Genomic DNA, 21,555 nt, shown 5'->3' on the forward strand with positions numbered 1-21,555 from the left:
TAAATTCCGATTTTTCTTAAATCTGTGGCGTCATTTTCTTGGCTCTCGTATACATAAAAACTAGGCTTAAATTGTTACTCCTGTCAATTTTTGAATATCCTCTGTCAAAATCCTTCTTTCTTTTGCTAGACAGACTGTATATACCGAGTGCGTCACAAAAGTGGCCCATCCCTATAACTTTTTTATTTTTTCAGATAAAAAAACGAGATTTGGTATGTTAGTATATGACACAAATTAGGATTGATTGACGTATTCAGTTGTTTTTGGTCACTTTCCGTTTCACCAGAACTGACTACAACTTTTGATTTTTAAATGGCACCCTCGGTATATTTTTACTTTATTCGATAGAAAATGACACTCTGAATAGAATGACATATCATATGTCAATTTTTGACATTTTCGCTTTAAAAAAATAGTATTTTAAATTTCAGCCTTGAGTGGCTGAAAGCCTTGGCTGTGTTAAAAACACTAATCGTTAATCAAGGAGCCAAGGTTTTTCGTGTCTTAATCTGGCCGGTTAAAAGATGCCCAAGTCGTATTTTTACTCATATCTCAATTTTTTCAAATGGAACAAGGATGGCTCATTAGCATATTTAGAAAAAAACATTTTTTTACGAATAATTTCATACCACACATTTGGTATTTTCAAGTCAAATTATCGTTATGAACCGCATGTTACAATTTCAAATAAACCGTATGCGAAAATGTCAAAAGTTGGCATATGATATGTCATTTTATTCAGAGTGTCATTTTCTATCGAATAAAGTAAAAATATACCGAGGGTGCCATTTAAAAATCAAAATTTGTAGTCATTTCCGGTGGATCAGGAAGTGAATACGTCTATCAATCCTAATATATGTCATATACTAACATACCAAATCTCATTTTTTTATCTGAAAAAATAAAAAAGTTATAGGAGTGAGCCACTTTTGAGACGCACCCGGTATATAATATTAACTATAGAGTAATAAAAATATAAAAGATAATAAAGAAATAATCAAAAATATATTTTCATAAAATAATTATATACTTAAACATTAAGTAGAGGAAAGTATCCAGATATGGAATAGTATCCTTAATATGGAATACCGCCATTTCTCGGAAACGAATACGCCTAATCACAAAAGACATGAAAAAGTGATTTTTAATCTCTTCCCATCATTATACTCGCGAGCAGGTTTTGCCTTGTCGTTCAAACGGTTTTTAAGGTTACTCAGAAAGTAAGTATTCCTGGATACGTGATTGCAAATAATGTTGTATATTATATCACAATGCTTTGATTACATGTTTGTTTGATTGTTTTAGGCGTCTTTTATTGTTTGAATGTGTTGAATGTGTGAAAAAATCTGATATACGTTAATTTTGATTAGTTTAAATTAAATGGTATTCCATATTTGGTTATTTTCTTCTAGCATTTTAAATATTTTCTATTTTTTAAATTATGAGTTTTACAAAACAACCTTAACTGAACTTATGTCCAACAACGATTTTTGTTTACAGTTGCATAGATTGTTTATAAATTACAATACCAAAAGCTTTTTCAAAATGCATATAAGGTAGAATTTCAACATTATAATGTATAAAAAATAAGTAACAGAGGACTTTTTTGTTTTTAGAAAAAAATTCTTGCACAAACTAATAGTCTGTACTTGTAGCTTGTAAGAACATACTTAACAAAAATAAGACAAAATTAAGTTTTATATGGTACAAATGAAAAACACTAAGATCCTAAAATTAAAAACCTAATAATAATATTCATTTTCATCAATATCTCCACAATACAAGTCATTACTGACACCGGCAGTTTCTATGTTTTTATTCTTTGCTTTAAATTTCGCGTAAAGCTTCCCATATCTCAGCTCATCTTCTTTATCGATATCTTGTTCACAATCTTGAAAATCTTCTTCATCTTTACTATAGACAAAATCTTCCTCGCCCGAATCTGATGACAACAGGTCTTCACTTATGTCTAGATTTTTAACAGCTTCAAGCTAAAATATGAAAACTGCTCTATAAATTAAACTCTGTTTTATTTATACAGGGTCCTGCAACAGGGCATCTGTAGCTCCTAGAATAAAAAAAAACTTGGGAATTTTGTTTAAGTGTGTACTACGAAGCATCTACGAAGTATATCAGGAAAGTATTTTAACTTATACAGGGTGGGTCAAAAAGTGTAAATAGATCGGGTTGATATTTTTTAATGGAACACTCTGTATATCATTACATTTTTGTCTTTCTCTCTGAACACTTTACATAGCCCTAAGATAGTATTAAATTTGTTTTATATCTTCAAAGAAATCAATAAACAAATAAAAATATATATTTTTCAGCCTTTAAAAAAAAATATTAAAAATAAAATATGTGTCCTGAAATCAACTACATAATAGTTGCTACTATAGGTCTGTACTAACTTTATTATAAATTTCGTAATTTTAAATCATACAGGGTGTTCAAAAGTTTTCTCCTTTCTTTTAATTTAATACACCCTATTATTTTTTATTAAAAAAATTAAAAAATGAACATTTTTGGCATTTGAAGTAATTTTAAATTTTTTACGGCCTCGCAAATACCAGACAAAAATTAATTAGGTTGCTTTGATAAAAATTTACTGTTGAAAAAGCCATATTTGTATGTAATACCGTATAATCGACAAAAAAACGGCGTTCAGTTAGCTTGGAAATGACGATCGATGACCTCATATAATTTTACATATAAAATGACAACGATCTTCATTTATTTCATAGCCATCGCTTGGCATCAATGGCGAAAAAATCGTCCGATTTAATGGGTCTTTGGAGCGTCGTCACTCGGGCTCTATGAGAGCTAGCGGACTGAAACTCGGAATGTAGATGGGGCACGAAGATCCCCATCTTTTCTTGTACATACTACGAAACCCCGTCATCAATGAATCAAATCAAAAAATCGTCCAATTTAAATGAAATTTGGTATGTCGATAGATTGGACCAAGGCCAACATGGCCGTGTAGTTTGACCTTTAGTTTTGACGTAAGAATGATGTGATGTCGTCCGATCGTGACCAAATTTGGTGGGTAGGCTATGTGAGCGGCGGTGCACACGGTCCCACCCAGCAAAGTTGGATACAACCTTTCGTTTACATCTTCATCAGGGTGGTTTGATATCTTCATCAATTACATTGCTCTTCTTCAGTTACAATTTGATCAGGGGCGGACTAGGGGGGTGGAAAGGGTAAAATTTTCGGGACCAATATTGGGTCCGACATCTGAAGTTTTATTACAAAATGGCTCAGTTTTATGGGTTCTACTGCTTCATTTCCATTATCGATAACGGTAATTTGATCTTGAATAGGCTACGATTCTGGGTCACGATTTTGAGAAACTTTAAGACTTCCTGATTCATTCAGTTCGGCTGACATCCAATCCTCTGTGAAATACATTACCTTTAGTTTTTCGGGTATATACTTTCTTACACATTGTAGAAAGAAATTCTCTCTTTTCTGGTAAAGCAGCAGCCTCCTCAAGTACACGTGTTTTTAACTGAATGAACCGCGGTCGCCATTAAAACTACAGCATTTTTTAGGTTATTATATAGTTCTTATCACGAAACTTTTCCTCTATACTTTTCTACATTTGGCATCTTGTATGATAATGCCATGACTCAACCGAAAAAAACCTAGGCAATACAAATGTGTTCTGATGTAATGCTATATTACAGTCCATAATAAGACTATTTAAATTTACCTAATGCTATTCATTCTTTTTTTTTTTGTTGCCAGTCAGTCATATTTATGAGTTATTAATAAAAGAATAGTGGGTAAAACTATACAGGGTGAGTCTTAAATAAGTGCAAATATTTTCAGGGGTGGTATATTTCGACCACAGGAACACGTCTATGAGGTTTTTTTGCAAAAAAAGATGTTAAAAATCGAGCATTTTCTTTTAAATTTTCCTGTATAGTTTAGAAAACTTTTTAGAACTTCTTGTTCACCGCCAATTTTCCCACGGTATAGTTTCTTAATCTCTGATATTACGGCACTAATACCGAAAAATTCAGATGGCTTCAATTTTTTTAAAAATAAATCTATTTTTTTTTTTTTAATTTCCAAACCTTAATAATTCGATTGGACTTATTTGAAACTCCATAAAGAAAATATATATTATGTTTATATTATTGAGATCTACCAGCCCTGAAAATATTTGCACTTATAAACTCACCTTGTATAATAAAATTTTCAAACCGAACAAACAACAGATGATTATTAAAATTATAAATGTCCCAGAGAAAGACAATTGTTTGCTACTAATACTAAGACAATTGTTTGCTACTACTATACTTGTTAATAGTAACAATAGATTTTACAAACAGGTGTAAATTATACTGATGCAAACTGATTAATAAGGGGTGTAAGGGATCACAACACAAGATTAAGTTGATCCAAATGACAACCTCACCTGCACGCGGTGCACCCTGCCAGTAACTAATGAGGCTCTGTCGACCGAGTGACTGTCGGTATAAGCAGTCCCCCTTTTGATAGCCAACAGCTTCGGGTGGAGGAGCTATCAAGAGGTAGGGCCGTCTCTGGTCCATGAATTGAGAAATCGGTCCAAAAGGCGGATGAACCAACACGGTCAACGGCATGAGAATGCAGAAGATAAGGGGAAACCACTGCATTAAAGATCATATCGATTCTCCCTAGTACAAATCATCATGGCTGAAAACAACAAACAAACGGCCCTCAGTCCCCGGCAGATCTTAAATGATCAGAGGGTGCGAAGAATCCCCGGGTCAGCTATGAGAATTGGTACATGGAAGGTACGCAGTTTATATGAACCTGGAAAAATACATAATGTTATCCAGGAGATGCAAAGGTTAGATCTAAGCATCCTAGGAATCAGTGACACTAGATGGCTGAATTCTGGACAACAATCAATAGCCAACGGCACCATTTATTATTCAGAAAATGATGACAGCCACCATAGATATGGAGTTGCGATCGTGGTATCCAGTGAAATCAATAAATCAGTAATAAACTTTACCCCTATATCAGACCGAGCCATGTTACTCCAACTTCAAACGAATCATTGTAAATTAAACATAATTCAAACATACGCCCCTACAGCAGATAAATCTGACGAAGACATTGAGGAATTCTACAACGAAATCAATAACATCATGCAATCTCTAAAATCAAGGGACATAACACTAGTATTAGGAGACTTCAATGCCAAGATTGGCAGGGGGAGATTTGATAATTGTGTGGGAGAATATGGACTTGGTAGGAGAAACGAAAGAGGCGACAAACTGTTGCAATTTTGCCAAGAGAACGATTTTATTATATCGAACACGTTCTTCAAACTTCCAAACCGTCGTTTGTACACCTGGAAATCTGCGCAAGACAACAAACAAAATATAGTCAGGAACCAAATTGATTACATCCTGATAAACCACAGATATAAAAATGTAATCAAATCAGTAAAAACCTACCCAGGGGCAGATGTCTCATCGGACCATAATCCCTTAGTAGCCCGGTTTTTAATAACACTTAAAAATCAACGAGTAATACCAACAGCAAATCGTATAGACGTATCGGGTCTAAAAATCCAAGAAACAAGGCAAAGGCTACAAAATAAGATCAACGATAACCTCAGAACCCTCAAAAACAATCAAATAACAACGGAAAAAGCATTGAGCCGAGCAAGACCATTCTGACAAAACAGAAAATAGGGAAAAAACAGGAATGGATGACTCCAGAAATTTTGAAATTGATGAACGAACGACGTGGTGTAAAAGACAACAACGACGCATATAAGAATATTCAGAAAGAAATCCGATCAAAAATAAGAGAAGCAAAAGAGGTGTTCTACAAAAGAAAATGCGACGAAATAGAAGCCCTTCAAGAAAAGCATGACAGCTTCAATGTCCACAAGAAAGTAAAAGAACTGGCAGGATTACAGAAAAAAAAGACAACCGTCAATACTCACTGACCAGAATGGCAAAATCATTATGGAAATGGAAGAAAAACTAAGAACGCGGAAGAATTACATAATAGAATTGTTCGATGATGAGAGAGATATAAACAGAATAGTAACAGAACAAGAAAACAGCGGACCGGAAATAACTAAAGAAGAGGTCATCCATGCTATAAAAATCAAAAAAGAAGGAAAAGCCGCAGAGCCTGATGAGTTACCCTCTGAAATTCTCAAGTTGATAGCAGAGGAAAACCTACACAGTCTAACAGATCTGTTCAACACCATATACAGAACAGGTATTATACCCAGGGAATGGTTGCTATCAGCGTTCGTCACTATCCCGAAAAAACATAATGCAAGGCAACGCACAGACTTTCGAACAATCAGTCTAATGAGTCATACGCTAAAAATACTTCTGAAGGTGATACATCACAGGATTTACAAAACATTAGAACAGGATATCAGCGAGACTCAATTCGGTTTCCGAGATGGCTTAGGCACAAGAGAAGCACTATTTGCTTTGAACGTTCTCGCCTAACGATGTATGGATATGAATCAGGATCTCTATATATGTTTCATTGATTACAACAAAGCCTTCGATAGGGTCCGACACGAAGAACTTATCCAGCTTCTGAAAGAAAAGAACTTAGACACCAGAGATATAAAAATTATTACGAATCTTTATTTTAATCAAAAAGCAGTGGTAAAAATAGAAGGGAATAACACCGAAGAAATAGAAATCCGTCGAGGCGTTAGGCAGGGGTGCGTGCTATCACCGATGTTATTTAACCTCTATTCAGAGGAAATAATGAAACGAGCATTGGACGATGAAACGAAAGGACTAAAAATTAACGGAGTGACTATCAACAATATAAGATATGTGGATCCTGATGGCTGCCAACCTAAACGATTTACAGATATTAGTAGATAAAGTTAATACATCGAGTGAAGAGCTCGGACTGTCACTAAATGTAAAAAAGACAAAATTTATGATAATATCCAAAACAACACAGAACAATTCACAAATTCATATAAATAACCACACCATAGAAAAAGTTGACAGTTATAAATACTTAGGTACAATTGTAAATAAAAATAACGACTGTTCGGAAGAAATTAAAACTAGAATAGGACAGGCGAGAACAACATTTGTGAAAATGAAAAGAGTGCTCTGTGGCAGCGATCTCAGCTTGAATTTAAAAATCAGAATGGTGCGATGCTACGTTTTGTCGGTGCTGTATTATGGTGTAGAGGCTTGGACTCTGAAGAAACTTGACATAAGGAAACTAGAGGCATTCGAAATATGGTTGTACCGTAGAATACTTAGGGTAAAATGGACCGATAAAGTGACCAACATGGAAATCCTGAAAAGAATAAAAAAGGAAAAAGAAATTATCATAACGGTAAAAAAGCGTAAACTTCAGTACCTTGGACACGTCATGAGAGGAGAAAAGTACCACCTACTCCAACTGATATTACAAGGCAAAATTCAAGGAAAGAGAAGTGTGGGAAGAAGGCGCCACTCATAGATGAGAAACTTCCGTGACTGGTTCGGGTGCACCACAAACCAACTATTTCGGTCGGCTGTGTCACGAATACGTATAGCACTGATGATTGCCAACCTTCGCAACGAAGAAGGCATTTGAAGAAGAAGAAGAAACTGATTAGTTAGTTATGGAGTCACTATTTTTCCGTTTTCCCATATGGCCCATCCACCCCTGTTCAGTAGTTATAAAGCAGTTTGTAGGTGGAGTATGCAACCCATACGTATACGCCAACTATAAACAGTATAAATGGAAGATATTTACTTAATTATCAAATATCAGGCCCCAGTAATTGTCAATGGCATTTTCTATTTAGAAAATTAAATCAAGGGGTAATTTTCTTTGTTTAAAATATCGAATAATTATTTTTTATATAATTTGAGACATAATTTATTTATTTTAGCTTTTAAGTTATTTTTCAATGGTTTCATTATTTATTTTTAATGAATAAACATTTTAAATTACAACCAATGCACAGCATAACTTGTATTCTAGCTTCATTACTGATGATGTGCAGTGAAGTCTTCAGTAGGTATAACGGGGGCCACGGGCCTGAGACAGCGAAGGGGCCACTCGGATCTTGGAGGACTTACAAAATCGCGATATTTTGTCGCGGTATTTCCCTGGAAGCATGTTTAAGAAAAAAATATTTAAAATTTTTGGACGAAAAAAACTTCCTGTAAAAAAATTTGTACAGCCTAAAAGTCAAATTTAGTGATTATCACAGCCTCTGTGACATAAAGAAAAGACATATGTGGCTATCTATTTCAAAAATTAAATTGTACAAATGCCATATAATAATGGCGGAAGCTGTCGTGGAATTGAGCGATTAAAAAATTATCATAAATAATTTTTTTCCAAATGGAAACCCACTTTTTTATTTCACTAGTGAAACGGTTTTCCAATTAGTTACGTTTTAACTAGACATATTCCTATACCTAAAATAAATCGTTTTTAAGTTATTTAAGATTTAGTTTGAAAACGTATATTTTTCTTGATTTTATCTAGCTTCCTTTGGCATTAAGTGTCAAACAGTCAGACAATTTATTTCCATCTGTCAGAAAACGAATTATTTGAATTTCCTATATTATAACTACTGCTGCCTTAAAAGTTTAAAAAGTGTATTTATATAAATACATCTCGTATTTTCGTTCTTTAGTAATATCTAATAGTTGATATTTTAATAATATACCGTACGATCGAAAAAAAACAGCGCAGTTAGCTTGGAAATGATGATCGATAATATACTGTCATAGGCTACTGGTTAAAATCAAGAAAAATATACGCTTTAAAGCTAAATCTTAAATAACTTAAAAACGATTTATTTTAGGTAGAGGAACATGTATAGTCTAACAGTAACACATTTTAAAAACAAAAGTAACGAAAGCCTTTTCACGGGTGAAATAAAGAAATTGGAGTTCCATTTCAAAAAAAATGATTTATGATAATTTTTTAATCGCTCAATTCCATGACAGCTGCGGCCATTATTATATGACATTCGGACAATCTAGTTTATGACATAGATAGCCACATATGGTACAGTGGCTGTAGCAATCACTAAATTTGACGTTTAGGTTATACATATTTTTGACAGGCAGTTTCTTTCCTCCAAAAATTATAAATATTTGTTTTTCTCAAAAACGGTTAACGTTAGGTATAGAGTGTTTAATATCAAAAATCATAAAATATTACAGAGAATTTAAGTATGTAATAAAAAATGGGGTCACCCATTTAAAATAAGACAGTTGCTTACGGTACTTCCAAAAGTGCCGCCATATTGAAAATATTTTTAATCGATAGATCTCATTGTGAAACAATGGTATGCACAAAATCTCGTATCTAGATATTGTAGTACTTCTAATGCAGGCTCAGCCTGGGATACGCTGTATAAATACTTGAATTTTGTCATCCTTTATACATACGGCATTCAATTTTTACAAATTGTGCATTAGAAGTATATCATTATCTAAATAGACCGGGGGCCACTGTAATGAAGTTTATAAAAATTTCTGCACTTATTCCTGGGAGACCCTGTATATTGTGTTAATTAATATTATACTAGAATAAAAGGGACTTCATTTTCATTTAATAATGACAGTAAATGTATATTTTATTGATAATTATTAAATCACTATTGTTATGAACTTCATTAGTGTTCCGATTGTTAAATTAAATAAGTTAAATATTTAATTGCCATATTATAAGAGAGTTTTGATCGGTTTTGGTCGCTATAGTTTTAATGCGAGAAAACGAACAGTTCGCGCCGATCGCCCTACTCTGCTAGTGTAGGCTGAGTGGAGGGGAACGCCAGTCGAGTACCTTGGCTGCAGCAGTTCAAAACGACAGTTTGTGGTCGCACGCGAAGCAGTGAATAGTTAGTTAAATTATTAATTAAAATTACCAGGGTTGCCGACCAGGCAAAAGAGGGACTACGCGGTGATAGGGCAGGTCGCCAGGAATCGTGGCCCTTAGAGGTTCTGTCTGACATCTGCTCTGGTAAAACGTACCTCTCGGGAAAAGCTAGTTAAGGGTTAATGATTAATTGTTTTCTTAAGGGACAGCCAGGGTAGTTCAGTAAACGCACGGGACGCGAATATTTATGGTGCTTGAACAGGATCTCGCCCAACTCCCGAAGCTGTTTCTGTCGCGCCCGCTTTTCTCTAGATGTGTCGGGACGCCTGTAACGACGTCGCCGCCGTTTAGAGAGTCGCGTCGCGGTAGAGTGTGTTGCTCCGGTACCTACGTGTCTGTGTCCAATGAGACGCCGCTAAATCCGACGCCGATCTGGAACTCGCGTCGTCGTATCTAACGGGATGCTGTTAATATCGCCGCCGATCCGGGAACCTCGTCTCTGTGTATATCGGAACGTAACTTCGGGAACGCGTCTTGTGCTCGAGTGATATAGAGTCAGTCAGAGAGTTGCGTGTTGGGAGTAATCGCTCAGAACTCTAGAGGTACACGGTTGTTAATGTAAATTTTGCTTTACAAAGTTCTAAACATTCACTTTATTTTACTATTGTTACAATTCGGGAACGTAAACTTTCTTTGATTACTTTTGTACATAATTAATTTGTTAAACCTAGTGTTATGTTACAGTTAATTGTGTGTTTTATTTTCTTTTCATCTCATAACTCCCTGGTATCTCCACTGTATAAAAGCTACCCGTACTGGCATTAGTGGTCTCTCAAACACTACAAACTTTGAGGGTGGCGCCCGAGTACCGAACCAAAGCAACCCGGTGTCTGTAAGCGTTCTCAAAAAGGAAGAGAACCTCGAGATCCAGAGCTCTTTCCGGACGGAACTTTTTAACGGTTCATTAGGATCCCCAGGCTACCCGTTAGAATGATTTTCATACTTCTACGCATTTTTCGGAATGGTCACCCAGATCCGGCGTCTCTTACTGGTTCGTAACCGAATCCGCGTGTTCTCATTTTCTAGGACGCCGGGCGGTCTCAGGGAACGCACTTCCTCCAAGAGTTTAGCGTCCCAGGGCCCGGTCGTAGCGGCGATCTTGTCCGCTATTTCTGTTCTGCTTATAGACGGCGTCGGTGGTGTAGCTGTGAAGTAAGGTCCAGGAGGACGGACTTGAATATTAGAGAGAATTATCTTTTGCCCAGACGTCGAGGGGTTGTCGGACCTGGTGGGCACTTTATTGAACGCCTCCACCAAACTCCTGATTCTCTCTCTTCGGGCCTCCTGGTTTTCCTTACTCTTCCTGGCCTCCTCCTTCATCACAAACAACGGACCCACTGGTCGGGCTTCCTTGGGGGGGTTTCCGAGAGACTTACGGGGTATATCTGGAATGTACATAGACGTTTACTTATGGTTACGCGTGCATTTTTTTTAGTGAGCGGTCCCTGCTCGGGCGCCAATTTTTTGAGATTCTCTCCCTTTTTGAGAACGCTCACGGACGCCGAGTTGCCTTGGTTCGGTACTCGGGCGCCAACCTCAAAGTTTATAGTGTTTGAGAGACCACTAGTGCCAGTACGGGTAGCTTTTATACAGTGGAGATACCAGGGAGTGATGAAAAGAAAAGAAAACAAAAACTATAACGTAACACTAGGTTTTTATTTAACAAATTAATTATGTACAAAAGTAATCAAAGAAAGTTTACGTTCTCGAATTGTAACAATAGTAAAATAAAATTAATGTTTAGAACTTAGTAAAGCAAAATTTACATTAACAACCGTGTACCTCTAGAGTTCTGATCATTTACTCCCAACACGCAACTCTCTGACTGACTCTATCACTCGAACACAAAACGTGTTCCCGAAGTGACGTTCCGTTATACACAGAGACGAGGTTCCCGTATCGGCGGCGATATTAACAGCATCCCGTTAGACACGACGACGCGAGTTCCAGATCGGCGTCGGATTTAGCGGCGTCTCATTGGACACAGACACGTAGGTACCGGAGCAACACACTCTACCGCGACGCGACTCTCTTAACGGCGGCGACGTCGTTACAGGCGTTCCGATGGTCACAGCAACGTATTTATCGGCGCGGCGTCCTTTTTACAGTGAAACACGGACCCCGGGTCGGCGTCGGAGTTAAAAGCGTCCAGTTGGACACGAATGCGAGTCCCGGATCGATCTCGAAATTAACATCGTCCCGTGGCACACAGACGCTAGTCCTCGATCGACGGCGAAGTTAGCGACGCGCCGTTGGACACGGACGCGAGTCCCGGATCCGCGTCGAAGTTAGCGACGCCTCGGCGACTTGTACACCGTTCGCATTAGCGCAGCACGCACACACACCGCCCGGTCAGGACAGCCTCGGGATTTCGGCAAGATCCCGTCCAGCGTCACTTGCAGGGTGCCGTCTGGACGACACACCTAGACAAAAGCGGGCGCGACAGAACCAGCCTCGGGAGTTGGGCGAGATCCTGTTCAAGCACCATAAATATTCGCGACCCGTGCGTTTACTGAACTACCCTGGCTGTCCTTTAAGAAAACAATTAATCATTAACCCTTAACTAGCTTTTCCCGAGAGGTACGTTTTACCGGAGCAGATGTCAGACAGAACCTCTAAGGGCCACAATTCCTGGCGACCTGCCCTAGCACCGCGTAGTCCCTCTTTTGCCTGGTCGGCAATTGTTGCTCTCCCGCGCTTTTAATATCCTAACAATCCCGGCGACTAACTCCCATATCCCTATAACGCGCCCAGGTAGTAGAGTAAACGCTAATAACAATAAAAAGAATACGACCTACCCTCGATCACTTCGACGTTTGGTGCTTACCTTGCACAGTACAGCGGCGATCGGCGGCTGGCAGCTGGTTACTCGGCGGGGCACTCCGGGCTCAAACTCACTATTCACTGCTTCGCGTGCGACCACAAACTGTCGTTTTGAACTGCTGCAGCCAAGGTACTCGACTGGTGCGCCCCTCCACTCAGCCTGCACTAGCAGAGTAGGGCGAGCGGCGCGAACGGTTCGTTTTCTCGCATTAAACTATAGCGACCAAAACCGATCAAAACTCTCTTACAATATGGCAATTAAATATTTAACTTATTTAATTTAACAATCGGAACACTAATGAAGTTCATTATAATAATGATTTAATAATTAACAATAAAATACATTGACTGTCATTATCTCTACTGGTTTCTCTAGGTGTGTCGTCCGGACGGCACCCTGCAACAGTGACGCTGGACGGGATCTCGCCGAAATCTCGAGGTTATCCTGACCGGGCGGTGTGTGCGTTCTGCGCTAATGCGAACGGTGTACAACTCGCCGAGGCGTCGCTAACTTCGACGCGGATCCGGGACTCGCGTCCGTGTCCAACGGCGCGTCGCTAACTTGGCCGTCGATCCAGGACTCGCGTCTGTGTGCCACGGGACGCTGTTAATTTCGAGATCGATCCGGGACTCGCATCTGTGTCCAACTGGACGCTTTTATCTCCGACGCCGATCCGGGGACCGTGTTTCACTGTAAAAAGGACGCCGCTCCGATAAATACATTGCTGTAACCACGTCGCCGCCGTTCAGAGAGTCGCGTCGCTGTAGAGTGTGTTGCTCCGGTACCTAAGTGTCTGTGTCCACTGGGACGTCGCTAACTTCGACGCCGATCTGGAACTCGCGTCGTCTTGTCTAACGGGATGCTGTTAACATCGCCGCCGATCCGGGAACCGCGTCTTTGTGTATAACGGAACGTCACTTCGGGAACGCGTCTTGTGTTCGAGTGATAGAGTCAGTCAGAGAGTTGCGTATTGGGAATAATCGATCAGAACTCTAGAGGTACACGGTTGTTATTGTAAATTTTGCTTTACGAGGTTCTAAACATTCATTTTATTTTACTATTGTTACAATTCGAGAACGTAAACTTTCTTTGATTACTTTTGTACATAATTAATTTGTTAAATAAAAACCTAGTGTTACGTTATAGTTAATTGTGTGTTTTATTTTCTTTTCATCTCATCACTCCCTGGTATCTCCACTGTATAAAAGCTACCCGTACTGGCACTCGTGGTCTCTCACACTATAAACTTTGAGGGTGGCGCCCGAGTACCGAACCAAGGCAACTCGGCGTCTGTAAGCGTTCTCAAAAAGGAAGGGAACCTCACAAAATTTAGCTTCGGCGCCCGGGCCCCGGGCCCCCGACAAGCTTAGTCCGCCACTGAATTTGATATTGAAGAAAAATAATGTGAGTCGATTTCGGCATAATTGGGGAAGGGCTATAGGATGACGCCCTCGACATTTCGAACCGATGCCTCTAAATGGACGAAATTATCATGATTTTTCTCTTAATTATGGACCGATTGGAACTAAACTAGGCACGTGGATAGAGGTACCCGAATGGGGTACTCAGACGGACAGACAGACGGAAGTAAGAAGTTTCACTTCAAATATGCACACATAATGCACACACATTTTTTTTTATTCTAGGAGCACACTTACATTTTATTAGCGATGGGAACTATCGAATGAATTAGACTATCGAATGGTTACTGAATGAATGATTTCAACTATCGAATGGTTTTATTCGAATAAAATCATTCATTCATTTGTATACTAAAGCATATGTGACAACCTCGCCGTGCGACTAAATGGTTATCGTTGAGCCACGACTATCGAATGCTTTTGATAAATGAAATTTAGTATTCATTTGATTTTTGTGTGCGTGAGTGTTGAGAGTTATTAGTTCTTCTAAATATTTATAACTTCGCCTTATAATTACTGTGCTATTTTTGCGTTTATTAAAATATTTAAAATAGTAGTTTATTTAATTGACGATTGTGTGCGTATGCAGGTGGTCAAAATTTTTCCGAAAATTTGTGTGATTTTCCGTAGCCCGATCTTTCAATTATTTTATTTTATATGGTATATGGTCTATTTTTTAATGGGAAATTTTGAGAAGTAGCAATTTTTAAGAGAGATGAAATGAACTTAGAATTAATTTTTATAAATACATATTTGTATTTTAGATGTTTTAATAATATGAATTAGTTGAACTTAATAATCATATTTAAGTAATGTGGTTAAGTAAATGGGGTTATCGAACTCAAACTATGGGATGAGAAAATTAAATTGAAAGTTTTACACGTGCCAATTTAAAAAAAAAAGTTAACGATGTTTGTATTTTGTTTATGCTAATTCTCTTACATGTAGTTTTTTGCGAAGAAATATTTTATTTATTTTTTAAAGTAAATGCCAGTAAAAGTAAATATTATTTTTAAATAATAATATAAAGTACCTAATATAAATAATTTTGATTTCTAATTTTTTATTTATATTTTCCTTCCATTACACTGCATGCTTAGAAAATTAATAAATGTTAATATTTCATGATTTTAAAGTTTGTTGTTAATATAACAAATTAGTTCTGTAATTATTATTATTTAATAAACCAACGTTGTCAAAAAATTTAAAGACTGTATTATTTTTAAATAGGAGCTAATATAAATAATTTTGACATCTAATTTGTTGTTTATATTTTGCTACTACGTAAAAAAATGTTTATATTAAATTATTTTAAATTTTGTTGTTAATAGGTATAACAAATTATTACTGTTATTATTTTATTTTATTAAACCAGTCTTTGCTTAAAAACATTAAAAATCATTTTCCTACATCCAAAATAACAAGTATTATTGCAGTGTAACAACAAAATATTAATAAAAAAAATACAAAATATATAGACATACTATCCCTAACTAACTAAAGCCAAACAATAATATTCTTTGCTAATATCAACTAATACCAATATATGGTAATAGCGCCCTTCATAATATATTTTCTGTGTAAATACTAGCACCTCAATAAAAAAAATAATGTGTCCTTATCTTTATATGACTCCGCAAAAAATCAAAGATGCCGGCTTCTTTTATAGCATTGCCACCGACCGCTGTCGGGTTTCTCGGAAAGAAACCTACGTCGCCGGGCGACAACTAAAATCCAGTTAATATTTTATTATAACCGATCCTGACGAATAAATGAATTTCATAAATGAATGAATTTTATAATGGTTTTATAATGGAATGGTTTTTGCTGCCGAATTACTAGAATACAATATTACAAGGCAGATGACGCATCTATTCGATAATTTTTATTCAAATAGTTTTCAACGAATGTTTTCTTACTAGCTATCGAATTATTCAAATGAATTGCAACTATCGAATAGATCACTACTAGATTTTACTACCTACTAACATTTAAAAATAATAAACTACTTACCATATCATTTTCATTAATACTTTCAAGATCTTCTTCATCAGGGTAATCATTCTTCCAATTATTTTCTGCATTTGAATCTTCACTTTCATATTCGGAGTCTGATTCGTTTAGACCATTGTCTCTTACAGATCCAAATAATAGTGGATCATTTAAAGGATACACACTAAAATAATAAATAATTTGCATAAAATGTCTGACATACCTATTTATACTATATTTTAGTAGTAACAAAAACAAAAGTCCCCCATACACCAGAAGATCCGGCATTCGGATGAAATCTTTGCGTTTGTGGGCCAGACCAAATCTTTGGCAGGCAATTGCGGACTAAAGACAAAAACAAAAAACAAAACAATGCAAAACCAAGCAACGTTGCTTCGCTTTAGTCCGCGGACCTTATATTACATACAATTAATTAATCCAATGCACGGTTTTTCTACGCGCTTCGCCACCACGCACTGCTCATAAGTGCGCGGTATGATTATGTCTGTCACAGACCAAGTCTACGAACTAACAGCACTTTCAGATGAGCGGAGCGTCCGCGCGTCCGCGTGTACCGTCCGCGAGTTCCATTAGTTTAAATGAACAATTTCACATGGGTCGCGTATGCTCCGTCCGGATGAGCTATCTTGAAAAAACATCTGCGCGGACGGTCCGCTCCATCTGAAAGCGCTGTAAGCCTGTGAGATTAGATTTGTTTAAAGGTGCGTTCACACCGGCTGCGTTGCTCCGCGCCGCGCAAAACATTTTTTTAACATGTACTTTTGAAGTGTATTTTTTTAGCTCGCACAAAAGTATACCGGGTGCGTCTCAAAAGTGGCTCACCCCAATAACTTTTTTATTTTTTCAGATAATAAAACGAGATTTGGTATGTTAGTATATGAAATAAATTAGGATTGATTAACGTATTCAATTGTTTTCTGTCATTTCCTGTTTCACCGGAAATGACTACAACTTTTGATTTTTAAATGGCACCCTCGGTGTTTTGTTGCTTTGTTCGATAGAAAATGACACTCTGAATAGAATGACATATCGTATGTCAACTTTTGACATTTTCGAATATGGTTTATTTGAAATTGCAACATGCGATTCATTACGACAATTTGACTCGAAATACCAAGTGTGTGGTATCAAATTATTCGTAAAAAAATGCTTTTTCGAAATATGCTAATGAGCCACCCTCGTTCCATTTGAAAAAATTGAGATGATTAAAAATACGATTTGGGCATCTTTTAACTGGCCAGGACAAGACACGAAAAATATTAGATGATCAAATATATTTTTCCAAGGTTCCTTGATTAAAAATTAGTGTTTTTAACACAGCCATGGCACTCTAGATTGAAATTTAAAATTCAATTTTGTTTTAAGCAAGAATGTCAAAAATTGACATGATATATCGTTTGATTTAGAATGTCATTTTCTACCGAATAAAGTAAAAAGATACCGAGGGTGCCATTTAAAAATCTAAAGTTGTAGCCATTTCCGGTAAAACAGGAAGTGGCCAAAAAGAATTAAATACGTCAATCAATCCTAATTTATGTCATATACTAACATACCAAATCTCGTTTTTTTATCTAATAAAATAAAAAAGTTATAGGGGTGAGCCACTTTTGAGACGCACCAGGTATGTTAAAAAAATGATTTGCGCGGAGCGGCGCAGCCGGTGTGAACGCATCTTAAAAAAACGACAGAAAGATCCGCGGACTTTCCTTTTCGGACTTTTTCTCTCTAAGCGAAAATACGGTAGTTTTTGTTCCGATAGACATTTATCTATATTTTATTTATCTATGTAAGTATATATTTGACTAAATCTCGGAATATTAACTTTGTGTACCTATCTACAGTGTGTCCCAATATTCCGTGGACATAGAACTACTACGTATTTTTGGAACCAAAATAAGTTCATTGGACACAATTTACCTCTATACAAAAGTGCTTAGTTTGTCCGCTAGAGGGCAGCAAACTTTAAAAAATAAACACATTTTTTCAGATATTTTAAGAACCGTTATTGCGATTTGAATGAGAGTTTGGGTGTCTATGTTTTGCTAAGTACTTTACCATTGACAAGTACGGGAAAGGTGAAAACTACCCCCACCTCTACATAAATTTTAGTATAAATATTTTCCAACTCCACCGACAACAGATTTTCTTTTTTTAAAATGGTCCCTCTAGTATTTACTACATTTTTTGTCTCTTGTAAAAAAACGCCACATTGCTTAGTTTTTGAGAAAAAAAATTTTGGAGAATTTATTTTTCAGATTACAGACCTACAAAATATACAGGGAGTTCCGGTGTTCCGCGGACACAGAACAACTACGTATTTTTTTAATCAAAATAAGTTAGTTGCATATAATTTACCTTTATACAAAAGTGCTTCGTTTGTCCGTTAGAGGGCATCAATCAAAAATAAACCCAACAATTTATTTAATTTTAATTTATTCGTTAATTAAGCTTTTTATGACCCATTGTCAAATATAATTTGTGATACTAACATATTATTTTATTATTATTTAGATTTTATTAGATTATTAGAGCATAACAGATGTTATGTGCCTTCATAGCTTGATGTGACAAAAAAATATTTTTTGGAAGTCATCTTCAGAAAATAATTTGTTCCGCAAAAAGAATCCGCGGTGGCGTTTTTTTTTTCAAGAGACAGAAAATGTAGTAAATACTAGAAGGACCAATTTACGAAAAAAAAAATTGGTCTTCAGCTGAGCTGGAAAATAGTTATACTAAAATTTATGTAGGGGTGTGGGTAGTTTTTACCTTTCCCGTACATTTTCTTGATTTTTGTGAAAGTCAAATGTTAAAGCACTTACATAACATAGACACCCAAACCCAAAGTCTCATTCAAATCGGAATAACGGTTCTTAAAACATCTGAAAAAATGTGTTTATTTTTTTAAGTTTGAAGCCCTCTAACAGACAAACGAATCACTTTTGTATATATGTAAATTGTGTCCAATGAACTTACTTTGATTCAAAAAATACATAGTAGTTCTATGTCCACGAAATATTGGGACACACTTTAGATAGGTACAAAAAATTAATATTCCAAGATTTAATGAAATATATACTTACATAAAGCTTCCAACAAATATATTCATGAAATAAGACGTATGTCAAATGTCAAACTTACAATGTGTCTATTTTCTAATTTACACTACTACAATGTTTAGGAGAGTTAAATTACTCTTCATTATCGAACAGATGCTAAAACTGAATACACTAAGCTTCACAATTTATACATTCAGTTGTACAGAATCGTTCACCAGTAACACAGTATGTACCATAAGAGTCCTGCCTTGGTTCTCTTTAGAAGAAAATTTACAGTAGAAAATTTTCCTACTGTTCTCAAAATATGTCGGATTTCATCTTTTCCAATGCAGTAATGTGTAAACCAGAAAAACACAAGGAGTGTATCACAAGTTTTATTTCAAATGAAATATTTTTTAGGTATCACCATTAAACAAACCACTTCCTTTTTCAATTTGAATTTTTGATAGTAGTATCAAAATAAACACACTAATATTTCTGTAATTTTATATATACTCTCTCAATAATATACTGTATATCTTGTAATCTATTAAAATAACTGTTACTAATTTAGTAAAAATATCAAATATCAGAAAATAGGATGTCAGAAGAAACAGCAATTTTGATTAGTTATCTAGTATATATTTGAAAAAATCAATGTTTATTTATATACAGAAAAAGCTTAACTACTTTAGAATGATAACTAATTTATATAATTTTTACATTAAGAAAATAAACTAACTAAACTCTTACATCAAAGCTCTTCAGAAATATAAAAAATCCAATACATTAAAATTATATACTAACCTAACATAATCCTCTATATCGGCTTCACCAAAATCATCCGAACTTGTATAATAAAAATCATAAACATACTTTGACTGATCGGTTTCCTTATTTTTATTTTCTGTAGATGTACTGTTTTTATTATAATCGGTCTCTAATTCAAAAACTGTTACTTCTTCATTATTCGATTTACCGGGTTCTTCATGCAGCTCATCATTAAAGTTTTTTCGAAAGCAGTTTACAACTCGATACCTAGTATTTTTTGAGTGATCCTGTATTTCCGAACGTATTTTTTTACTAATATCAACATCATGCTTTTTAAATTGTCGCTTTAGATCAGAAGCGTTTGCTAGACGACGTTTTCTTATAACATGTTCGATACTTTCGTCCTGAAAAGATAATTATCATTGTACAATAGAATTAGGTTAAGATAAATTGTAAGGTACTTCTTTTGATGTTCCTGCTAATTGAAGTACTGCTGATAACTCTTCATTTGTGTTATTTTCCGACCCATTAGTTTTCCGTCTTTTACAATTAAGTATAAGTGTTTCCAAAGGATCTTCATCTAAACAACGTTTGATTTTTACAACAGCCGCCATTACACAAAAGATTATAAAAATGCACCCACTCGACTACTGTAGAAAATGTAAAATGATGTAAAACCAAAAAACCACAGTGTAAAACGTACTACTGAAATATATATTGGATACGTAGTTAACATAAATTAATATCAGTACCTTAATAAATTTAAAATATTCAGAAAGAATGGAAATTTTTTAACCGCTTTCTTTTATTTATAATGTCAACATGTTAACTGTTAACTGAACAGTGCTGCCATGAAGTGCTGCCAATAACAGAGTTGCCAACGTTATTCTACGGTTGCCAATATATTTTAAATTTAAATTAGATTAAAATAAATAAACGAAACCAAACAACAAATATCGTAAACATGCCAATATTACTTTTTAAAATTCATCACACATTTTATAATTAAAATAAATAGTTTATCAACTATTACATTTATTAACCAAAAAGATTAGTCTTCTTATCCGTTTATTGCATACGCACAGTTAAATTTATAACACAAGTTCAATAACCTTTTAGGTATTGGCCATTGGCAACAATTTTTTATAGTGTATTTTGAGTTAAAACTTAAAAAAACTAGATTAAAAAATTTACCTTTCTTTTCTTTTTGGTAACATTGCAGCCAATATTCAGAAAGAATGGAAATTTTTTAACCGCTTTCTTTTATTTATAATGTCAACATGTCAACTGTTAACTGAACAGTGCTGCCATGAAGTGCTGCCAATAACAGAGTTGCCAACGTTATTCTATGGTTGCCAATATATGTTAAATTTAAATTAGATTAAAATAAATAAACGAAACCAAACAACAAATATCGTAAACATGCCAATATTACTTTTTAAAATTCATCACTTTTGGGTATTGTCCATTGGCAACAATTTTTTATAGTGTATTTTGAGTTAAAACTTAAAAAAACTAGATTAAAAAATTTACCTTTCTTTTCTTTTTGGTAACATTGCTGCCAATATTATACTATTCCACAAATATT

At 35.6% G+C, this 21,555-nt stretch overlaps 1 protein-coding gene across 2 annotated transcripts; it reads right to left on the reverse strand.

Moving 5' to 3' along the window:
- Positions 1 to 986: 986 nt before the first annotated feature.
- LOC115885847 (probable RNA polymerase II nuclear localization protein SLC7A6OS) lies at positions 987 to 20,859 on the reverse strand. 2 transcript variants are annotated; one of them, XM_030904872.1, is made up of 5 exons: positions 20,720 to 20,859; positions 20,429 to 20,617; positions 20,004 to 20,371; positions 16,162 to 16,324; positions 987 to 1,991 (listed from the first exon to the last, which is right to left on the reverse strand). In XM_030904872.1, exons 2-5 carry the CDS (start codon positions 20,579 to 20,581, stop codon positions 1,743 to 1,745), a joined length of 933 nt encoding a protein of 310 aa, XP_030760732.1. In that variant the 5' UTR covers positions 20,582 to 20,617; positions 20,720 to 20,859; the 3' UTR covers positions 987 to 1,742. The 2 variants fall into 2 exon arrangements, with proteins under 2 accessions (XP_030760732.1, XP_030760736.1); XM_030904876.1 differs by lacking the exon at positions 987 to 1,991 and adding an exon at positions 9,974 to 11,288 and having other exon boundaries at positions 20,429 to 20,816.
- Between the last annotated feature and the right edge of the window lie 696 nt (positions 20,860 to 21,555).

This window comes from Sitophilus oryzae, unplaced genomic scaffold (genome assembly GCF_002938485.1).
Source record: "Sitophilus oryzae breed Bouriz unplaced genomic scaffold, Soryzae_2.0 scaffold_111_pilon_pilon, whole genome shotgun sequence".
Taxonomy (NCBI): domain Eukaryota; kingdom Metazoa; phylum Arthropoda; class Insecta; order Coleoptera; family Curculionidae; genus Sitophilus; species Sitophilus oryzae.

Coding starts and splice junctions, on each gene's coding strand:
- LOC115885847 (XM_030904872.1), bottom strand. CDS start 20,581: ATGGCGGCTGTTGTAAAAATCAAACGTTGTTTAGATGAAGATCCTTTG. Junction 20,372..20,428: donor TAGCAGGAACATCAAAAGAA/GTACCTTACAAT, acceptor TTATCTTTTCAG/GACGAAAGTATCGAACATGT. Junction 1,992..16,161: donor GTATTAATGAAAATGATATG/GTAAGTAGTTTA, acceptor TTCATATTTTAG/CTTGAAGCTGTTAAAAATCT.